The sequence below is a fragment of the Carya illinoinensis genome, chromosome 16 (assembly GCF_018687715.1).
Source record: "Carya illinoinensis cultivar Pawnee chromosome 16, C.illinoinensisPawnee_v1, whole genome shotgun sequence".
Classification (NCBI taxonomy): domain Eukaryota; kingdom Viridiplantae; phylum Streptophyta; class Magnoliopsida; order Fagales; family Juglandaceae; genus Carya; species Carya illinoinensis.
In genome coordinates, this window is record NC_056767.1 from 19812805 (window position 1) to 19837014 (window position 24210).

General features: G+C 38.0%; 1 protein-coding gene across 2 annotated transcripts; it reads right to left on the reverse strand.

The window, feature by feature from the left end:
• Window positions 1–1895: 1895 nt before the first annotated feature.
• Window positions 1896–6786, reverse strand: LOC122299293 (probable metal-nicotianamine transporter YSL7). Of its 2 annotated transcripts, XM_043109441.1 has the most exons (6): window positions 6108–6786; window positions 4201–4355; window positions 3945–4042; window positions 3725–3859; window positions 3381–3570; window positions 1896–3273 (listed from the first exon to the last, which is right to left on the reverse strand). In XM_043109441.1, exons 1-6 carry the CDS (start codon window positions 6514–6516, stop codon window positions 2161–2163), a joined length of 2100 nt encoding a protein of 699 aa, XP_042965375.1. In that variant the 5' UTR covers window positions 6517–6786; the 3' UTR covers window positions 1896–2160. The 2 variants fall into 2 exon arrangements, with proteins under 2 accessions (XP_042965375.1, XP_042965376.1); XM_043109442.1 differs by lacking the exon at window positions 4201–4355 and having other exon boundaries at window positions 6108–6156.
• Window positions 6787–24210: the final 17424 nt, after the last annotated feature.

The following is a 24210-nucleotide window of genomic DNA, read 5'->3' on the forward strand; positions in this document are numbered from 1 at the left end:
GCCACCAAAATCCCTCATGATTAAGCTCATATTAGAGTAATTTTTGGGGTGTATACCTGCCTTGTGAATGCTGGAAAAGTGGTGTGAGCTATAGCAGGGAGATGATAGAAAATAGGCTAGAAGAGGTGCCTGGTTTCAATCTTAGTGACCAATGTGTAACCTTGGATTCCAATGATATTACTGACCAGAATTTAAGTAAAACAATTAATCATACTGCATAAACCCTATTGGTGGTAAGGGAAGGCATGCTACAGTAGAAAAGAGAGGTGGATTGCTTGAAAATCTTACCCTCACTCTAGATTTTTTTTCCAGCTTTCTTGTAAGAGAGAAGCTTCAAACCAGTACGGTGTTTTTTGCCCTTTTACACTCTCCAGTGATACGAAGCCACATTTGCTTTTTAATATCCTTGCTGTAGATGCAAATACACCTAATAACGCTCATTTTACCAACGTTGCTTTTCCTTTGGCAAGCCGTCAAGCTCTTTCTTCCCCCATGAATCTCTCTCTCTCTCTCTCTCTCTCTCTCTCTCTCTCAAAAACTCTCTTTTGGTCATTCTGGAGACGCAGAGGTTGGGTCTGGGCCCTAGAACGGTGCTTAAGTAGATCAGGATCATGGATCCATACGACATCTATCTGCCTTCAACGCCAATTGGTTCTTGCTGTCACTGCCCACTAGTTCTTACCATCATCATCCACTGGTTCTTGCAATTGTAGCTCAATGGTTCTTATCATCCCCCTAGTTTCTATCCACACCCTCCTCATCTTCGTCATATTGAGTCATTTCATTATTTTAATTTCTCGTTTTCTGTTTTTTCAATTAAGAAAAACGGATAATATGTGGGTAGTGCCAATTATGATTTTGAAATTTTTCATGAGACTTGCCTTAGTTAAGAACAAATAAGATATAATTTCAACACCGCTTAAAATGGAAAAGAAGCTAAAAAATATCAACAAAACTCATATCGCGTTGTCCACTTTGCCATGAGTGAAGCTCCAATAACTCTAGTGCTTGAGAGAGTTGAGAGAAACAAAGGGATGGAGGAGAAAGGGAGCTTTAGTTTGCTCACCAAGGGGCGCGGGGGGAGGGAGGGACAGGAGAATAGAGATCGGGTTTGGGGAAGGCGACAAAATTAATGAAAACTCGCTTTATGTAATTATATTGTTAATTTTTGTGTCTTCTTATTAGTGATAGGTGTAAAATAGTTAAAAACACCCGTCCGGCTCCTAATACCTCACTTATTGTAATCACTAACTAGGTCTAAATTCCTAATAATTGCCTAACTAAAATGATTAGAACCTGACCCAAAAAAAAAACACACACACACACACAAACTTGTGTATAACGTTTTTACTAATTGTGAGGCATGGTAGTGTAAGGAAGTAAGAAAGTGACTTTAAGCATATATTTGGAACAACAAAGATCATTATACGGTAAGTTTTGGGCGGTAGGGCCTTAATTAACGAGGTAGCAAAGTGGGCTGCCATGTGTCAAGCCCGGATTGGGCCATTTGGTGCCACATCATCACAGAAATTTTTATCACTCTAAAAATTTCTAAAAATTCTAACTAAAACAATGGTGCTAGTTTTTTTTTTTTTTTTTTTTTTCACATTATACTCCCAAGTACCTCTAATAATTCCTAGAAGTTAGCCCAACTAAAAGGTCATAATGAATTCGTGGCCTAAAATTTAGCCCAACCCGTGGCCTCCGTGGTTTAATATTCACATTTAATTTTTCTAGATTCCTACTTTTCCTTCTGGTGTCTCATATATTTAATCTATTATATAATAAAAAAATATTTTACAATTTAACATATCACTTCAAATCATTTAAGACTGTAAATTAATTTTTCTTTTCTAATTCTTTTGTAAACTAAGAATTTCTTTTAATAAACAATGTATAGAAAACGCCATGCCCTTAGAATATCAGAACATGTAGATGTGGTGGGCCATTCCTTATTAATGGAGGATCCATGGGTCCCCAATATTTACCTTCTTGATATTGTAATATGACAAACACATTTTTCCTTGATCGAATCTGTGACTGCTTTACTAGATTTGTATCCACACCAGAGAGAAAAAGAAAATGAAAATGAAAGAGAGACATCAGGGATATTTTACAAAGTCCTTTTATGCTCTAGCTTTAAGACATCACATGATAAGCTTAGGCCTGTGATGTTAAGAACTTATCCACCTTACCATTACTGCCTCGTGACAAGAACTTCATACAAATCGGTGGCTTGACCCCAGCCAGGGCAAGGATACAAGCAGGCAAAGTCCATATCCCATCGCCACAGATCAAACCAGATGCTACTGCAGGGCCAAAAGCATCAGCCTTGCTCTTGTTTATCTTCTCCCAGATGAACAGTATTAAGCTTCCAACACACATGTCAACGGCAAAATATGGTCCTATGTAGAAGGGTATTGCCATTGCCATTGGAAGTGGAATGTACCTTCCCCACTTCTTATCCACTCTATCTCTTATCAAATTTATCAGAATGGCTGCACCAAAGAACACGTAACAAAGGAGAAGGCAATTCTTTGGTAGACTTGAAAAGCCGTCAACCCCTATAATAGCCATGTTACGGTACACAATAGCATATGGTGCAGCATATTCACTTCCAGGATTTCCAATGTCATCAAAAGCGTTGTAAAAGAGCCAAAACACAGAAGGTGCAATTACACAACCCATTGCTGTGCCAATTAGTTGACTCACAAACATGGCACGCGGTGAAGCCAGTGTTAAGTAACCAGTCTTAAAATCCTGCATTAGGTCAGAGGCCGTAGAGACGATGTTCATCATAACTCCACAAGCTGCTAGGCCTGCAAGTACTCCACCATGTGAAGCACCAGCCCATGCTCCGATGGTAAAGATGGCCAGCTTTCCATAGGTGGATGCTAGGGACCAATCAGTAAGCCCACAACCATAGGCATTACAGAAAGCCAATGCGGGTGCAAGTATATAGATGACCAACATGTAATACCATTTGAGTTGATGAAAGATATGTGGAAGAGTGCCTATAGAGATTGCAGAAATAGCAACATAACCTCCAATGGAAAACCATGTGGGAATTTGATCTTTGAGAAAGAGTTGGCTGCGACGCTTGTCATCATATGAGAGCTGAGAGCTTTTAGGTGAAGAATGGTCTGAAACAGGGAGTTCGGAGCTCAATTTTTTGGTCAAGAGCTGATGAGACAAGCCTAAGATGGTTTGACTTAGAGCCTTGTAAACGTTATATAAACCATCACCCAGGATCAAGGCTATGGCAATAAATACCTGAAAAAAGGATATAAATTAAGTTTTCAATATTTTGAAAAGTGTTGACAAGGAATGAAAATCTGGAGGTGGTAGTGGTACAGCTGTCTCATTTAGCGGGAACTTACCTTGTAAGCTTGAAGACCAGACATGCTATTTGATGGGAGGCTTGCAGGATACCAGTCACCCTTCCTATTTTCTATGAGAGGCCACATCAGGCCCCAAGAGAGAATCCCTCCCACCAGCACTGATACATTTATGATATAGGGGCAAATCATTCCGACGCCAACATATGTTGCGGAGAAATCAAAATAAAATCTGGGGAATAATCATATTTCCACATTAGCCAAAACATTCATAAATGAGAGTAGGGTTTAGTTGAGCAAAATGCTTATCAAATGAAAATTGTTCTTTGCATCAAGTAAAACAAAGTTTTATTAAGAGGAAAGAAAAAGAATGATTCTAGATGTACCCATAATTATATGCCTTGAGCCCTAGTGAAGGGAAGTTTGAAAATCCACAGTCTGCTCCAGCGGTGTAGAACCATTGAAAGAAACCCCATAAAAAGCTGAAGGTGAAAAATTTTCCCAATGCTCTGACTTGTTTCCTGTAAAGTAGAATAAAAGAAGACAGCTTTTATAATTTCCATAGGGTCAAGTTTAACCAGAAGCCGCAAGTGTCGGGTGCCTTACTTTGCTAATTTTGCTCCATGAGGAGTGTGGAAGCTGTTGATGAGATGAGCAGTGGCAGTACCACTGGGATACGTCAGTTTGAAGTCCATGATCATAATCTGAAACCAAAATAAACAATATCATTGTAGAAAAATGGGAATATGATAAGGTTTTGTTCTGTTCAATGAATTATTTTTGCTCCCTTTTCACCCCCACCCCCACAAGCATAACATGTCTTCACATTTCACAGAACAAGCATAAATATGCTGCCACATACCCTTCGAAAAGGCACCACCGTGAAGAGTCCTCGAAAGCTGACAACCAAGAGAAAGCCGATGCTCCACCCTAATGAAGGGTTTTTGAAATCATGAGTATCTGACGATTGTTTCGAAATGCGTTCACTCATTCCAAAGAGGTAACTTCCAAAGCCTCCTGTTATTACAAATCAATTAAAAGTAGTAGTTTTCAGTCTGCAAGTTAAAGTTATTAGTTCGAGGAAAACAATATTACTTCTAGAGGACAGAAAATGAATTTTACTCATGAGATATTGATTGGGTCAGACTATCATCATGAGATATGGTTGTAAACTTCAAGGTTAGTCATCACAACTCAGAATCTTTGTGCAACACACTCAAACTAGGTCATTCATAGTCTAGTTTTCAGATAGTTTGAAAAACTCGACATAGTTTTTAACAATTAAATATAAAGAAAGATTTAAAATGTCCATAATCCCAATGAATTCATGTTCACAGGCATATGTGTATATATATATATATATATGTATAAGAATTCATCACAAATCAGACTGGTTATTGACACTTAACAATAAATTGTACCAATAAGGATCATGGACTTGAGTGGATATAGCACTCTGATGGAACCTAAGAAAAAGTGACCACCAATTGCCTCAGAAAATAAACTGAGCTATTGCAATTATTGGATGAACAGAATTCTTTTTTTTTTTTTTTTTCAGTCCCTCAATGTGGTCAAGTCTTAGCATATGAAACTTGCATAGGAAAGCAGGTTATGGTTAATTAAAGCTCTAATCTCAATTTTCCCAAAATGAACAGAGCTGAAACATCCCACTGATATAGTTTATTAGCTTCATTTAGACCTTTACTGTTATTGAAGTTTTAAACTTTGGTTACTTACTTAGGATACACAAATTATGAATCAGGAAATTTCTTCCATGTTAACAGTTAAAAAGAAACGGATATAAGGGGGGAAATATAAAATGCATTATGGAAAGAAATTGTGTTGTAATGAATTAAAATTTGGATACAAGAGAAATGAAGCAATCAGTACTTATCAAAAATTTTAATGAAAGAATGATGTAAACAGAAACTGGTATTTGCTTAACAGAGTAGCAGCAATCTTATATTTGTCGACTAGTTCTATTAATAGTAAACCAGATGCAGACCAAAACTGACTGTATGTATAACACAGAGGGAAGGATAGATACAGAGAAAGCAAACACAATCTTTTGTAGTGAATTGTTGTCTCCACTCGAACGCTTTAATTGACCATGTCATCTTATTTTTTATTTGTTTGACTTATCAAAAATAAAAATTTATTTGTTTGTCTATTTATGGGAAAGTCGGGTTCTTTCTACTTTGTTAAAAACTAAACACTTTGGAAGAGGTGAATATGTTTTAGTAAAACGGAACAATACACTAATGTTTTTTAATTCTCCTTTATCACAAGGGACAGTTTGGAAACCTTTTTTTATGACATGAAACTCATTGAGACACGGTTCTTCAAATCCATCTCAGAAGAATAAACTCTGAATATACTATCCTGCCATCAAATTTTGGATTTTCCCTATGATATTTTGAACTCTTGTATCCCATATTCTCCAAACCATCATTGATTGGTCCTAACTATGCTTTTTTAATTATATATATAAAACTATGCTTTTAACACAATCCAACAAAACTGGTATCTAGGCTCCATACCGTCCAGAGATTCCTGGTTGAGTTTATGAGTGACAAAAAAGATTAAAAAAAGGTTCATTTCTACTTGTACTTTGGTCCCGTCGGACAACTTGCAGCTTGTTCTCTACTCGAGTTGCTTGGTTAGGAAAAAAAAAAACAAAAATTCCAAAATTACATTCAAATAATGGTGATGTAGCGAAGAAGTAATGAACCAGAGAGATGAGTAAAATGAGTGAAGGGGGACTCATACCACTAAAGGCAATGCCAGAAGAAGCCACAACACAGGTCTGGATGACAGTATTTTCCTGCCGGGTGAAAGGCTGCTTCAACAGGCCAGATTTCTGAAGCAACCTGGTCCATGTCCTGACGAAGAAGAACCCCAAGAGACCAGCAGAGACATTGAGGGAAGGTATAATACCTGTGGTGAGGTTGAGCTTCATCACTATAAAGGTGAACGGTATGCTCAGGAAGAAGCTCACCACGAAGGCTCTCTTGGTCAGCTGCTTCCTCCATGACGGAACCTCTTGATCTTCAAACAATCGCTCCACCGATATCTCCCCTACTTCTTGTTTGAGCTTCTTGTCCCCCGGATCACCATTATGTTCATCTTCCGGATCAACGACATTCTGCACCTTGTCCTCCACCTCATTCCGACCCATTATCTTCTCCTCTTGCTAAAGATAAATGGTTCTAAATCTCTAGGAAGTGGTTTATAATGGGGATTTTTCCACTTCTAAGCTGGATTTAGGCTGTGTGGCTAGTCTTTATTATTATTTAATATTTTTTGTGCCGAAGGGAGTCAATAATTGAGGTCGTAATCACGTCTAGTGATAGATTTAGTGAAGGTCTGGTTTACTAGAAGAAAAGTTGCAGAACAACAATGGAGATGAAGAGAAAAATACTCTGTTTTGTATTCAAGAATTCTATCTCGTAAAACTGTACAGTAGCCTATTTATACAGGAGACATAATAACCATCTACATATAAAAAATAAATGAATGTACAATATTGCCCCCAAGTGTGTACAGCCCGAAATATCACTATCCATTCTGTTGAGAATCTGGGGAGCATGTAGTGGTGTTGCGCTCTCTGTCCTGCTCCTTTTGTGTGGCAGCTGATGTAGTATTGTTGCTCTCTCGGTTTTACTCTTTTTGTGTGGCAGCTGATTCCTCATTCATTAATATCTAGCGCGAGAGGGAAAAGTCTCGGAAACTTAGCAGTCTAGCGCGAGAGGGACAAGTCTCGGAAAACTCAGCAGTGTGGGGACGAAAAAGGGATCCCAAATTCCAAATTCCAAATTCCTATCACATCGAGAGCAAGCGTGAAGTGTCTGAAAGTATAATCGATGACAATCCGACAACGTTGAGGCCTTTCACTCTGAGTCGATTAATAAACTGACGGCTATGTCAAAAACTATTAATTATCGGTTTTGTTTTAAAAAACATAAACTAACTGTTGGAAAAAAGGAAAAAAAAAAAAAACTATTACAATTTATTTGAATTGAGACAGCATTTCGTCTTATTTTATTTTATTTAATTATTATAATTTATTTATATTTTCATATAAATATAATAAAAAATTTAATTTTTTTTAAATTTTAAAAATAAAAATAATATTATAACAATATTTTATTTAACTTTTATCTCATTTCAATTCACTATCCAATCCTCTACTTAATTTTCATATTAGTTCTTTATATTTTCAATGTTTTACAAAATGAAATGATATTTGCAGTAAAAGATTATGCAAATATCACACATTCATTTTTTAAAAAAATGAGTAAATATGAAATTCATTTAAAAATATTTTTTTAATGGTGGATCCTCTTTTTCAAAATGAGTGTACGGCATTTGTACAACTTATGATTGTATATAATATTAAGATATAAAAATAAATAATAAAATTTATTTCTTTCCATTAACTTAAACTTTTGAGACAAATAGTGATTTCACATATTATTAGAGTAGAAGTTTTGAGTTCAAATCTCAACTCTACATTATCCTATTTAATTAAATATTTTATATGTTAGACCAATCATCGAGAGGGAGTTTGGTTCACATGTGCGGGGAATTGTTAAAAATATAATATAAATAATTAAATCTACCTCTTCTCATCAAGTTAAATTTTTGGAACAAAAGGCACGTTGGGACAGCTATCTTTGTTTCTCTCTCCAGTGAAAATGAACTCTAGAGAAGGCCTAAAAATCTTACTTTCTTCTTCTATTACTTTCTTCTTCTAGACCCTCCTCCTGTTTGCAAAGTCCCAACACTATCCTATCATGTTTTTTTCTTTTTCTTTTCCTTTTTTCGGTTTTTCCTTCATTTTTCATCCGTAGCACGAAGAAGTGCCAATCTATTGCTTTTCGGCCACCCACGACCACCACACACCACACTGCAAGACTCCCCAACCGCTGATCATTTGAATGGCAGAAACATATCGTCGAAAAGAGTGGAACACACGTCTCATGTGCGGCTTAAACCACACATTGGGTGAGTATGCCACCCACGCGCTACATTTTTGGGGTCAACAGCCTTGGATCTCTTAGATTTGACCAACCTCCACTCTTTTAATGTGGCGCGTGGTCCTCACACACCACCACAGTTCCGGAGGTCGCTTGCCGAGAATTTGACTCTTATTTCGCTTACTATCTTCCTATGTTATCACTCTTCCTAACTGAGTATTGTGGAAAAAAGGTAATGAAAGTATCCTTTAGTCAGTCCAGACCGGCGACTGTAGCACAAATCCATTCACTGAGTCCAATCATAGTATTATAGTTCGTTTATCAGACTGTATCAAAACCACTTCAAGCGTCTTCCCCTTATGACAAATAGGTGGAGGTCAAATCATTAGCCTCAAATCCATCTTTTTTTTTTTTTTTTTTTTTATTTACTTTTTCATGTGTTGTATTAGCTGGTTTGGAATGAATGTCGGGGCCTCCCACTCTATTATTTCTTGTATCTTGTAACTTTTTATATATTAACAATATACTTGCTTCGAAGAAAAAAAGATTTAGGGACAAGTTGTGATTTTACATGGTATCAGAGTTCTATCTCTACACGTGTTAGGTCTCCTTATTGAGGGAGAGTCTAGTCCACACGTGAGGGGGGTGTGTTAAAATATAAAATAAATAATAAAATCTTAATTTTTCTCATCAACTTAAGTTTTTGAGACAAGTAGTGATTTCATATGGTATTAGAGCAAAGATCCTGAGTTCAAATCCTAACTCTACACACTCATTGAGAGGAAGTCTATCCCACATATGAGGGTGAGTCTTAAGAATATAATATAAATAATTAAATCTACATCTTCCCATCGACTTGTTTTTGGGACAAGTGGTGATTTTACATCTAGCATTAATCTTTTTATAAAAATTAGAGATATGATATTTGCAGTCATAAAATGTGTAAGTCATGCATTTATTTTGAAAAAAGTAAGTAAATATAAGATCCACATAAAAATTAATTTTTTAATAGTAGATCTCACTTTATTTTTAAAATAAGTGCACCACGTAGGGATGTAATCAATATGACCCGGTCCAATTTTAGACAAAATTTAGGACCAGATCAGCATGTACCAGTTTTGTATTTTAAAAAACCAATTATACACCGATTATCTCCCAAAACTAGTACATTAGATTTTATCGGTTTCGGTCCGGTTCAGTTAGATTTTTCAGTTTTAATAAAATGTAAATTTGTAAAGAAAATTGGTTTATATATAAAAAAAAAAAATTACTTTAAAAAAATCTGTTTTATACTTTTATTCCAAAGTCTGTTTCTATTAATAAAATATGCTTTACTAAAAAAAATCTGATTTACTAAAATATGCTTTACTAAAAACTGCTTTACAAAAATCTGATTTACTAAAAAAAAACTGCTACAAGCCTATAAATATAACTATTACAAAAACTGAAAAAAAAAAAAAAACTGCAACAAAAAGAGAAGTCTACTATGGAATAAAATAAGACCAAAAGTCTAAATTAGAAGTCTAAAAGTCCAACAATTAAACAAATTAGAAGTCCAAATTCTAAAAGTTTAAATTACAAGTCCAAAAGTCTAACAAATTACAAGAACATCCAATAAATTTACAAGTCTAGATTAACATATATAGATAGAAATATTAACATATATAAATATTAGTACTAGTAATTAGTATATAGTAAATTAGTAATAGTGTAATACACTAAAGTCTAATACACTAATGTATTTATCAAAATTATAATAGTAACTATACTATCATATATATATGATATATTATACTAGTACTGTATATTATATATATAATTTTTTTGAAGAAAAGGTAATTTATATTCCATAACTCAATAAAAGGAGATTGTGAATACAATGAGGATAATCCTTTACAAGAATGCTCTCCTCAGAGAAGTAAAATGCATTCTTAGCTCAGCAGTGTACCACTGAATTATCCTTCCTGGGAACATGAACAATAGACTAACCATGAACCTGTGCTAGCAGTTTCTTAGAATCACGAATGAGCAAACCAACTGAGCTCCAATTGTCTTCATTATTTCGGATAGCCTTGACTACCTGCATAGAGTCTCCCTCAAGAATAATATTGGAAGACAGTCCTACTTGAGGCAAAACGTGATGGCTTTTAAAGCTGCAGCTGCTTCTCCCAGAAATGGATCAGAATATAAGTCACGGTAGCCCTCAACGTGCCAATGAAGTTGCCTTGCCAGTGTCTAATTATCACACCTATACCTATCTTGTAGTGATTTTTGTCAATGGCTGCATCCCATTTGATTTTGAAGAAGTTGTTATGAGGTTTACACCACTGAGTAGGTGTGTCATCTGCAGAGGTTGTCTTCTTTTGCTTTTGCTAGTTCACCTCATACAACTAAAGTTTTGAGAGGTTGGATGCCATTGACTTGATGACTTGCTGGGGAGAGGCGAATTGAGACTCAAAAACCCACTTGTTCCTTCTCTGCCATATGTGTTTTACTGCATAAGCTGCTTTAGCAAGTTCTTTTCCCGACAGAGTCGAGAATATGTGACTTAAGACCTCATTGAAAGGGCCCTCCATAATTGAACATTTTTGGATCCTCCTTGAGCACCCACTCCAGATAGCTTGAGCTGCCTTACAAGAGACCATAGTGCATGACTATTTTTGGATGAAGGAGACAAATTGGACACTCCAAGGCTTCCAACACTTTTCTCTTGAATAGGTTGACCTTTGTAGGAAGTATGTCTTTGGTTGCTCTTCACAGAAAGAGTCTGACTGAATGAGGGATTTTAAGCTTCCAGATGTTGAACCACAAGGCAGGGGAGGGTCTTGGCATTGATGATTGTCCCGAGCTAACAGTAGAAAGGGTACCTTGGAGGTGGTAAGCTGACCTCACAAAGAACTTACCATTGGTTGTGCATCACCAAGTTAATTGGTCTGGGCTTTTGCAAGGACTAATGGGGAGTCTAATTATGCCTCAGACTCATTAAAAATAACCTCAATCAGATTGATATTCCATGTGAGGTGATTGAGCTGAAATATTGCATATTTCATACGTTCAGAACTAATACATTTTAATTAGTTCATGACATTATTATTGGTTTTAGATGAAAAAATAGTTACTAGGCATAATTTCGAGTTGTGGTTTAAATTGATTAATATTATGATTTATGTTTAATTTTATAACCTATGATTTAATTGGGCAATAACTCTTCACATACACAACACATTTTTAATAGTCTAGTCTTGCTTTTCTTATTTTTCTTATTGATTTTTAGATTCTATTTCCTTCTCAGTTTCTGAAAGTTAATTATTCAAACAAACAGTGCAGAACAATAAAATGGAAGGGAGTTGTTTTCAGAATAGAATGGCATGCGGAAGAAAGAAAAAGAAAGGCATCAACTTCTCATTGGACCATGTCACACGGTAATTTCATTTGGATAGAGAAAGGCATCACGCAGGAGCCTTTCTTGGAGTCTGATGACTTGAGCTTTTGGAAGGGGGAGGCACGCAAATGGCTTTTGGGGAAATGAGGACAGACTTACACAAAGGGAGAAAAACACCAAAACACTGGATGAAAGGAAGGAAAAAAGGCACTCAGAGGGGCTGTTTTCGACAGAGAGAGAAACAAGGAGTGATTTATGGAGAGGGACCTTCAGCTTTTGGGTTTTGATGAAAAAGGAAAAAGGGGAGCCTGTTGGGAAGGGGAGGCAAAAAGACTGGACGGAGACCCTGCAGGAAAAATGAGAGGTAGAGAGAGAGAGAGAGAGAGAAAGGTGGAAGAAAAACAGAGCAGCATGGAAACGAGGAGAGGTTTTTTCATTTGGGGGTCACATAGCAAGTTTTTACGGATTGAAGCTTTAAGTGCAAGCTGAGCTTTTCTTGGCAGAGAGGTCTGATTTTTGTGGAGAGGAGAAGGGACTGACGGACTGGTTTTGGGGAAGAGAAGCTGGAATGCAGGGAGGAGAAGTTTTGGGTCTGGAGCTTGGACTCCAGTGGTGGATGAAGAGAGAGGTTTTTTCGTTTAGAGTGGGTGGAAGAAGGATGCTTCACATGTAATATTATTTTTTCTGGTTTGGTGGAGAGGGTTTTTTGAACTTCTAGAGGAACCTTCAGCTTTTGAGTTTGGGTATTCTTTTTCTGGGTAGTGAAAAAAAGGGAAAAGAGGTCTGGTCTTTGGACTGGGGGGACAGAGAGGGGATTATATTCTTTTCTCATTTTTGGCTTTGAAAACAAAAAGGAGAACGGATGAAACCTAGCAGGAGGAATGGGCAATTTTCATATTATTTTTCTGGGCTTGGACGAAACGCAGAGGGGCTTTAGCTTTTGGGAGATGAAGGAGTTGTTTGAGCACATGGGCATTTACTTTTTGAGTTTTGAAAGACGCTGCATGGGGAGATTATTGTGGGCTCTATATATCTTCTCTCCATTTTTACTTTACGGTCTAAGTTGTTTTTCTTGTGTTGAATTTTATGCTTTATTTTAGTTTTATCATGGAGGATATTTATTTGATTTTCATGACTCTTGTGATAATCATGGTTGGCTAAATTTTCGTACTAAGGTTAGAGGTGAAGTCTAATGATTTAGACATTATTTTTGAATCAATGTTAGAGTTTATATTGTGAGTTTGATCGATTGAATGGTTTTATTGTTGGATATTTTGATTATCTATATATTTATCTTGATTCATTGTGATTTTTGAATATATGGAATACTTGAAAAAATCCCTGTGAATTTCAAATGAGTTTGTGAATGTTATAATTATCAATCGTTCATGCTTAATCATTAGTGACTATTTTTCTTGATCTTAAATGCTAAATCTTTCAATTAAACAAAATCATTATTCTAGTTTAATTGAAGTAAATCGATCGATATTCTAAATTATTAGACAAATACTCGAAACCTTAGTCGTTCTCTATATCAATTTATTTTAGCATTTTTGTTTTATTCTATTACTTTAAAAATCATCTCAGTAATTTTCTCTTCTATTCGATTGTACATTCCTTTTAATAATTTCTTTTCATTATTTGAGTTTTTTTTTCTTATGATGTAAGTCGATCCCTGTGGATTTGACCCTATTAGGTATTACAATACCTGTATACTTACAGGTAAAACTGCCTAGAATTTATGGTTCACTAGTTTGAGTCAAAGTTTAGGTGCAACATGAGGGTATCCTGATCAATGAAAGATGAGAATTTGGTCTCTAAAGTAAGGATTTTAGGGGAGGGATTGGATTATGAAATAAGAGGGGTTGGGGATCCATTTTTCATGCTAGACTCTAATTGTATCTCCATTCCCAACTTGCCATAGGAGCCCCTCAAGCAAGAGGGGTCTCGCAACCATGATACTGTGCCACACAAAGGAGTCACCCCTTTTAATTTTTGCATTAGGAAAATCTGAGCATGTGTAATACTTGGCTTGTAACACTTGAGTAGCCAAAGAAGATGGATTTTGAATTGACCTCCATCCTTGCTTTACAATAAGTAAGCAAGATTGAAAGCCTCAAAACATCTAGACCCGAGTCCTCCTTCCTGTTTCCCCACCCCTAGGCCCTTCCAACTCATCCAATGTAGCTTGGCTTTTTGTTCTATCTGCCCCCACCTACAAGACCGCATTAGCTTGTTGATGCTTTTGAAGATACCCTTGGGGATCTTGAATATTCCCGTATTATAGGTGGGGTGTGCTTGAATGACTGACTTGAGGAGAATCTCCTTGTCTAACTAATAGAGCATGTTTATTTTCCAGCAACCCAACTTAGCCTTGATTTTGTCCAAGATAGAATTAAAGGCCCTTGATCTGTGCCTGCCAACAAAAGAAGGTAAGCCAAGATATTTTTCAAAAGGACCTGAGGCTCGGATACTTGTTGTAGCCAATATAGCTTGTTGAAACTCCTACTTGGTGTTTTTGCTAAAAAAGATGGAGATCTTCTCCAAGTTAAACCTCTAACTGGAGGCTAGCTCATAAGCACTTAAAAAAGCATACAACATGCTCCATTTAGTGGGAAGAGCCTTGCAAAAAAAAAAAAAAAAAAGACTGTCATCAGCAAAGAATAGGTGATTTACAGACAAGGATCTTCGAGCTATAGGAAAGTTAGAAACACCCTTTTGCTTAGCTTGATTTAAAGATTGGCTAAGTACTTTTGAACAAATAATAAACAGAAAGGGAGAGAGAGGAGATTTGAATGAAGCTTGTGGGGAGTCATTTAACAAAATGGAGTAGGAGACAGTGCTAATACATTGCATAATGAGTTCAATCCATCCCCTTGCAAAGCCCCCCCCCCTTTTTTTAATAAAAAAAAAGATAACTAAAAAAAAACATGTCAGCCTCTTATCCCATTTGTTTGGCAGTATTTCTTTAGGGATATTAAGTCTAAGAAAACCCGTTTTTGAATGAGTCATTTCTTTCCTGCTTTTGTTTCATTAATAAAAAAAAAAAAATTTGAATGCCTAGCTTGTGGTGTGCATGTGATAAACAATATTTTGCCTTAATGCAATATGTACTGATATACACATGATTGACACACACTCCATTTCTAGCATTTTGTAAAATTTGAGTATCTTGGTGGAGCAGTTGAGCGGAATTATATTGTGAAGATTTATTTTTAAGCCTAAGCATATAGCATGATTTATGATGCATCATATTTTGTTGATGTGTAGCCTGAAACACCGGGATGTTATATTTATTGAGATGATACTTGATAAGGTTTTTGTAGAATGAAAGGTAAATTTTGAAGGACATTTTGCATATGCTTACGCTTCTAGTGTTCCTTATTTACTATTCACATATTTAACACAGGAGAAGTAAACTGCAGGACTACCGAGCAATGTTAAAAACAAAGAAAAAAAAAGAGATTTGAAAAGATTAAAAAAAAAAAAGAAAAGGGAATAAAGGCGACATAGTGAACTTTCCTAAGTAAAAGGGTTAGAAACAGTTACCTAAGACTTTGGGGGTTAAGTGTTCAACCTTTAAAAACAGAGCTGGCGTGAAAACTGCTAGTCCTTTGGGCTTTGAGGTAGTTAGAATTAGCAATGATTAATCTTAATGTTGAAAAATTCTATGACAAATCATGGCTAATAATAAGGAACACACAGCCAGTTTAGCTTCGCACACATATTTGAGTTTTGAGAAATTTGCCTCCATTATATGTGAAAGATTGTTGAGATAGTCTTGGTGGGTATAACCCCTGGGGTTTGAGTAGTAACGTATCATTTTTGTGAGAATTCAGATTTGTGTTTGATTATTTCTGTTTGAATTTCGATCTCTATGCAATATTCATCTCAATTAATTTTCACTATTTTGCTCAAGGATTGGCAAAATGCTAGTTCGGGGATGTGATTGAGTGCATTATTGCATATTTTATAAATTTAAAAACCAATATATTTTTTATTTTTTTATTATTTTATTATTGGTTTTAGATGAAAAATGGTTAATAAGTATAAATTTGAGTTGTGATTTAAATTGATTAATATCATGATTTATGCTTAATTTTATAACCTATAATTTAATTAGGCAAAAATTCTTGACATGCACAATATATTTTTACTTTAATCTTACTTTATATTTATTTTTATTTATTTTGCTTTTAAATAAATTTCTTTCCAATGAATTTCTACATTGTCACACTGATAATTTATATGTCCAATTGCAAGGCATTGTTGATTGCACATGCACACGGACATCAATTATCCACCTTCCGCATCCTTTCAAAACAAGGCAATTTGCTAATAGACACAATCAATTATGTGGGACCATGAAAAGAACAAATAATTCAAATCAAGCACATGAGTGAAGGAACCATACGGATTTTGGCTTGTCTTAACTATTCAATGGAAGCACACAAAGTACATGGAAAAACAAATTAGAGTAAAGTGTCTTGCATCCTCACACCTTGCTCTAGACGGGAGTGGACCCCACGGACTAGTTTACAAGCTGATGGACTTTCAATGGATTTAATTCCACACGGAAAAGTTGCAACCTCACATGGCACGGTTCGTCTTCAAGTGCACATGCACATTCATCACCATACCTTGCTCTTCATGTTATATCAAAGTAGACCCCACGGAAAAACCTGTACTTACTCTACAAGATAATGACAGTTTAATAAGTCACACAGAATTAGACTGGAGGAGGATCCGAGGAGCTAAAACTAACTGCATGCTTATTCTCAAAATGGATCCACCTTGACTTTTCTATCCAAAAGCACAACACGTAAATCTATCTTCAAGTGGTCTTCAAGCACCTGCGTCAAACGATATGGACCCGGCCCTCCTAAAGGCATTGTAGAGTAAATCACGGAAAAGAGATGCAATCCAAGACGACTTTTGACTTCAGCTTTTGGAGGCAGCATGCCTAGAAAAAGGATTGAAGGAGAAGTGAGAAGGTGCGTTGGATGATTCGATTGAGAGAGCCATAGTGTAGTTTTTCCTAAGCTTTTCTTTAGTTTCTGGGAGAACTCAGGTGAGGAGAGGGACACAGCAGCGCAGTTGTAGAGCCTCTTGGCCACACTATTGTTGCGCATCTCTCTTCTTCCACCTTTAGCTCTATTTCTCTAGTTTATTTTAATACCAGTTTGTTTAATTTGATGTCATTTAATTTTCTTACATTTTAAAGGTTTTATTTAAATTCCTGCATGTTTAATTTCATGTTATTTATTTTACTTGCTTCTGAATTTCTGCTTATTTAACTTGATGTCATTTATTTATCTTTGCTATACTCAAAAATCCAAAAATATGAATCTAGTTCATGACCAGTATAATTTTCATTCCCCTTGCACTCTTCCATTCTTTGTATATATCACAATTTTTAATTTTTCTTTGTGAATGTTGGCACCATTTTACACGGGTTTGATTTTAAGCAAGCTTTCATTGTGGAGACGATTTAGAAATTTTATTCCTAATTATTATGTGACATCCTTCTGCACTTGGGAGAGCCTTTGTGCTACTCAATTTTGAGCGAGTCAAGATTTTGGCGCCGTTTCCGGTGAAAGTTGATTGTATTAAATTTAAACTCGTATTTTTATCTTTATTTTCATTTTTTTATTCATTATTTTTTTAAAAAAGAAAAAGATAACTAAAATAAAAACATGTCAGCCTGTTATCCCATTTGTTTGGCAGTATTTCTTTAGGAATATTGAGTCTAAGAAAACCCCTTTTTGAATGAGTCATTTCTTTCCTGCTTTTGTTTCATTAATAATTGTTTTTTTTGAATGCCTAACTTATGGTGTGCATGTGATAAACAATATTTTGCCTTAATGCAATATGTACTAATATACACATGACTGACACACACTCCATTTCTAGCATTTTCTGAAATTTGAATATCTTGTTGGATCAGTTGAGCACAATTATTTTGTGAAAATTTATTTTCAAGCCTAAGCATATCGCATGATTTATGATGCTTGATATTTTGTTGATGTGTGGCTTGAAACATCAGGATGCTATACTTATTGAGATGATACTTGATAAGATTTTTGTAGAATGAAAGGTAAATTTTGAAGGACATTTTGCACAAACTTACGCTTGTAGTGTTCCTTATTTACTATTCACTAATTTAACATACGAGAAGTAAACTGCAGGACTACCGAGCCAAGTTAAAAAAGAAAAGAAAAGGGATTCGAAAAGATTAAAAAAAAAAAAAGGGAATAAAGGCGACATAGTGAACTTTCCTAAGTAAAAGGACTAAAAATAGTTACCCAAGACTTTGGGGGTTGAGTGTTCAACCTCTAAAAATAGAGCTGGTGTGAAAACTGCTAGTTCTTTCAACTTTGAGGTTGTTAGAATCGGCAATGATTAATCTTAATGTTGAAAAATTCTATGACAAATCATAGCTAATAATAAGGAACACACAACTAGTTTAGCTTCGCACACACATTTGAGTTTTGAGAAATTTGCCTCAATTCTATGTGAAAGATTGTTGAGATAGTCCTGGTGGGTATAACCCCTAGGGTTTGAGTAGTAACGTATCATTTTTGTGAGAATTCAGAATTGTGTTTGATTATTTCTGTGACGCCCCCAAATCCCCACGCCCGAACACGGGGAAATCAAGACGTCCGGATGGTGACAACCCGGGTCACCATCCTATCGACGGGTGCCGAGTTTGTGCAAAGGGAACAAATGTGCACGAAAGAACACGCAGCGGATAACGAAAGTCATAACTAAGTACCAGAATTTTCTTAACGTAATACAAGCTGTTTAAAACATACATAAATAAAATATTACAAAACACGCATATAATAAAATATCAAATACAAAGCATGACATCAGCAACCCGGCGGAGCCGCGTCCTCGGGCTCAGCCTCCTCCTCCTCCTCCTCGAACTCTGCACCAAAAGCTACGGAACCAAAAATGGTACCGCAGGTAAGTAAAACCCAAACACTACCAGATAATAACACATATAGAACTCAAACAATATGCATGAACTATGCCCAATGCACAAAACCCAAAGACACAGTTTTCCACACACGCTAAAATCACATTTTTTTTATCCGTATGCACCATGACCTCCCTTAGGGGTCATCCGCACACCCTGGCTCCAGTGCCACACCGCAGAGTACCACCACGCATGTGACACCTAACGAGCGATGCCCAGTTCCGTGCCCCGCACGTTCGTAGCCAAGCATCCTCTAGCCCTCACCAGCGAAGGGCCACGGAGTCGGTGCGTAGAGCGATGCTCGGTTCCGCGCCCGGCGTGTTCGTAGCTGAGCAACCCCTAGCCCCCGCTCCCGTCGTCTAGCGACAACTCAGGGGATATCACTCAGTTTATTCTGCTCCCGAGTGACCAGAGGAGCTCCACCGGGATAATACCCCATCCCGGCTTGGGGTCGTGATACACACGCACCCGTAAGACCACTTACGCCAATATACAGGCTTTTCACACATAAACAAAAACACACGTGCATGCACCATGTAATGCCATATCAATGCATAATAAAATAACCAACCAACATAAATCAATAAAACAAGTATCTCCGTCCTCCATCCATCCGACCCCCGAACTCCTCGGACTCAGTCCGGAATCAACCAACCAGCAGATTAATTAATTGAAAGAGCAATATATATTTAAATCTGAAAATAGGGTTTGGAAAATACTTACAGCGCTATACGGTAATTTTAGAAAACAAGCGGCGTTGCAAACGACGGCGGAAAAACAACGTCACAGTGAAAATTCACTGCGGCCGTGGGTTTGAAAAACCCACTTTTGAGCGGGGACAAACTAGGACACGAAAATGATAGGGAATGGTCTAGGGATGGTTGTGAAGCTATTGGAAGTGATGAACGGCCGTGGGTGGCGGCGGAATCGCCGGAAATGGCCGAAAAATGCAAATCGGAAACTAAGCTCGTAGGAGCTGTTCTGGTGGTCGTTGGACTCCGGAAATGGGTGGGTTAGGATGGCAAGGGACCGGTGATGAAGTGGTGAAGAAATGGTGGCCGGAGGTGGAGCGACGGCGGCGGATCGGAGCAAAATCCGTACAGCCTTTGGAGAGCTTTTCAGCGCCAAACGGCCGGCCGGTTGGGGGTGGGCTTTGGAGGGGTGGTGCGCCAGAGGGAGGGGAAGAGTTTGGGATCGGTGGTGGGCCACATGGTGGCCGGACGGCACTGGGTTGGGCTGAAGAGACGTTCGGCGTGAGGGAGAGGGAAGAGAGAGAGAGAGCTCGGGGGGGGGACGACGCGGGAGAGAGAAAGAAAAAAAAGAAAAAAAAGAAAAAGAAAGGAAAAAGAAAAGAAGAAGAAAAAAGAAAAAGAAAAAAGAAAAAGAGATGTAGGGAAAAGAGGAGATCTAATCCTCATTTCGGGAAACAAAACTAAACCGCCAAAAGAGATTAAAAACCACAAAAACAACTAAAAGAAATAAAACACAACATCAAATAAATTAAAAACCAATTTTAAAACGCAAATAAATTAAAATAATTAAACTATATATTAATTAAAATAAAAACAATTATTCCAGCGAAAATACACTCAAAAGCGGGTCATCACAATTTCTGTTTGAATTTCGATCTCTATGTAATATTCATCTCAATTAATTTTCACTATTTTGCTCATGGATTGGCAAAATGCTAGTTGGGGGATGTGATTGATTGCATTATTGCATATTTTATAAATTTAAAAACCAATATATTTTTTATTTTTTTATTATTTTATTAGTGGTTTTAGATGAAAAATGGTTAATAAGCATAAATTTGAGTTGTGATTTAAATTGATTAATATCATGATTTATGCTTAATTTTATAACCTATAATTTAATTAGGCAAAAATTCTTGACATGCACAATATATTTTTACTTTAATCTTACTTTATATTTATTTTTATTTATTTTGCTTTTAAATAAATTTCTTTCCAATGAATTTCTACATTGTCACACTGATAATTTATATGTCCAATTGCAAGGCATTGTTGATTGCACATGCACACGGACATCAATTATCCACCTTCCGCATCCTTTCAAAACAAGGCAATTTGCTAATAGACACAATCAATTATGTGGGACCATGAAAAGAACAAATAATTCAAATCAAGCACATGAGTGAAGGAACCATACGGATTTTGGCTTGTCTTAACTATTCAATGGGAGCACACAAAGTACATGGAAAAACAAATTAGAGTAAAGTGTCTTGCATCCTCACACCTTGCTCTAGACGGGAGTGGACCCCACAGACTAGTTTACAAGCTGATAGACTTTCAATGGATTTAATTCCACACGGAAAAGTTGCAACCTCACATGGCACGGTTCGTCTTCAAGTGCACATGCACATTCATCACCATACCTTGCTCTTCATGTTATATCAAAGTAGACCCCACGGAAAAACCTGTACTTACTCTACAAGATGATGACAATTTAATAAGTCACACAGAATTAGACTGGAGGAGGATCCGAGGAGCTAAAACTAACTGCATGCTTATTCTCAAAATGAATCCACCTTGACTTTTCTATCCAAAAGCACAACACGTAAATCTATCTTCAAGTTGTGACGCCCCCAAATCCCCACGCCCGAACACGGGGAAATCGAGACGTCCGGATGGTGACAACCCGGACCACCATCCTAACGACGTGTGCCAAGTGTGTGCAAGAGCGACAAAGTGCACAAGACAAACGCAGCGAGAAGCAAGTCAATAAATAAGTACCAGAATTTTTCTTAATGAAATACAAACTGTTTAAAACATACTTAAATAAAATATTACAAGAAACACAAATACAAGTTTGAAAACAGATAAAAAGCACAGCATCAGCAACCCGGCGGAGCCGCATCCTCGGGCTCAGCCTCCTCCTCCTCTTCCTCGATCTCTACACCAAAAGCTACGGAACCAAGAAAGGTTCCACAGGTAAGTATGACCCAAACACTACCAGATGAAAATACATACAACCCACACAACAAGAAAACAAGATCAAACAAACACACGCCCCGCTACACATATATTTTAACACGCACGCCAAAACCCAAAAGGCCCACCAACCTCCACAAAGCCACACCTCGCCATTATCCCAGATAATGGCCCAAACCACCATTTTTCCCAGAAAAAGGATCATAACCGAAAAACCATACCACAACCCGCTCCGTATGCACCATGATCTCCCCTAGGGATCATCCGCACACCCTGGCTCAGTGCCACACCGTAGAGAACGGCTACGCGTGCGACACCTAAACGAGCGATGCCCAGACTCGTGCCATGCACGTACCGGGCCGGGCCATCCTCTAGCCCTCGCCAGCGAAGGGCCACGGGATCGGTGAATAGAGCGATGCCTGGACTCGTGCTCAGCACGTACCGGGCCAGACCCATCCTCTAATTTCCGCTCCCGGAGTCAGTGAGTAGAGCGATGCCTGGACTCGTGCTCAGCACGTACCGGGCCAGACCCATCCTCTAATACTACTCTGTCATCGCGCAGGGCCTCAGAATCGGTGAATAGAGCGATGCCTGGACTCGTGCTCAGCACGTACCGGGCCAGACCCATCCTCTAGTACCGAACTCGTCAGCGCCCAGACGACTACTCAGGGGATGTCACTCAGTATTGACCGCTCCCGAGTGATCAGAGGAGCTCCACCGTGATAATAACCCATCACGGCTTGGGCTCGTGAGACACACGCACCCAAACGCCAAAACGCCGATAAGCATGATGCACATGCACGCGATATGCAACGCACACAAATAAAATGCAACGCACGCCACACGGCCCAATCAAAACAACCAAACACAACCAACCAAACAAACACTCCGTCCTCAATCCATCCGACCCCCGAAACTCCTCGGACTCAGTCCGGAATCAACAACCAACAATAATCAATTAAATATATAATTAATTAAATAAAACCATTGAATGAGCAATATATATTAAAATCTGAAAATAGGGTTTGGAAAATACTTACAGCGCTATACGGTATTTTTAGAAAGCTCGCGGCGTTGCTAACGGCGGAAAAACAGCAACGTCACAGTGAAAATTCACTGTGGCCGTGGGTCCGAAAAACCCACTTTTGAACGGGGACAAACTAGGACACGAGATTGATAGGGAATGGTCTAGAGGTGGTTGTGAAGCTAATGGAAGCGACGGACGGCCGTGGGTGGCGGCGGAATGGCCGGAAATGGCCGAAAATGGCAAATCGGAAAACAAGCTCGTGGGAGCTGCTCCGGTGGTCGATGGAGGCCGGAAATGGGTGGGTTAGGACGGCAAGAGGTTGGTGATGAAGTGGTGAAGAAATGGTGGCCGGAGGTGGAGCGACGGCGGCGGATCGGAGGAAAAACCGTGGAGGCTTTGGAGAGCTTTTCCGGCCAAACGGCCGGCCGGATGGGGGTGATTTTCGGTGGGGAGGTGCGCCGGAGGTGGACGAACCGAATGGCACCGGCGGTGAGCCGCACGGTGGCCGGACGGCGGTAGATCGGGGGCAAGACCAGTCCGGCGTGAGGGAGAGGGAGGAGAGAGAGAGAGAGCTCGGGGGGGGTGAGCCGATCGGGGAGAGAGAAAGGGAGGGAAAAAAGAAAAGAAAAAAAAAAGAAAGAAGAAGAAAAAAGAAAAAAAGGAAAAAGAAAAAGAAAAAGAGAGGAAAAAGGGAAAAGATGTAGGGAAACGATGAGGCCCAAACCTCATTCCGGAAAGCAAAACTAACCCGCCAAAAAGATTAAAAAAACACAAAACAACTAAATAAACACAACACCAAATAAAATAAATTAATTTAAAAACCAACATTAAAAACGCAAATAAATTAAAATAAATAGCTAATATATTAATTAAAATAAAAACAATTATTTCAGCGAAAATACACTAAAAAACGGGTCATCACATCCTCCCCTCCTTAAAAACAATTTCGTCCTCGAAATTGCAAGATCACCACCAACTTAAACCAAGCCACACAAACGCACATGAACCAACTGAGACCAAGATTAAAATACATACCTTCATCATTCAAACAAATATGGATACTGCTCCCTCATGTCCGCCACTCGCTCCCAAGAGAAGTCTTGTGCTAGCGGATCTCCCCAAGCCACTTTAACCAACGGTATCGTCTTGGACCTCAATTGTTGCTCCTTCCAATCCAAAATCTGCGACGGAACAACTTCATAAGTGAGATCCGGTTGCAACTGACTACTTGCTGGGTCGACGAAGCGTGGCTCTTGCTGTCCAAAGCTTTTCTTCAGGGATGATACGTGGAAGACATCATGAACATCCCCAAAATAATCTGGCAAAGCAACTCTGTAGGCGACGGACCCTACTCTCTCCAGAATCTGAAAAGGGCCGACATACCTTGGATCTAGCTTCCTCTTTTTACCAAAACGCTTGACACCTCTCATGGGAGAGACTTTAAGATAAACCCAATCACCAACTTCAAATGACAATTCTCTCCTCCTGGTATCAGCGTAGCTTTTCTGGCGACTCTGAGCTGCCGCCATTTTATCTCTGATGATCCGGACT

What these genes read in the sequence shown, in the direction of transcription:
- LOC122299293 (XM_043109441.1), bottom strand. Translation starts at nt 6,516, where the DNA reads ATGGGTCGGAATGAGGTGGAGGACAAGGTGCAGAATGTCGTTGATCCG. An exon ending in CGGTGGTGCCTTTTCGAAGG is followed by an intron (nt 4,043 to 4,200) that starts GTATGTGGCAGC and finishes TTTTGGTTTCAG; the next exon opens with ATTATGATCATGGACTTCAA. An exon ending in CATGGAGCAAAATTAGCAAA is followed by an intron (nt 3,860 to 3,944) that starts GTAAGGCACCCG and finishes TCTACTTTACAG; the next exon opens with GAAACAAGTCAGAGCATTGG.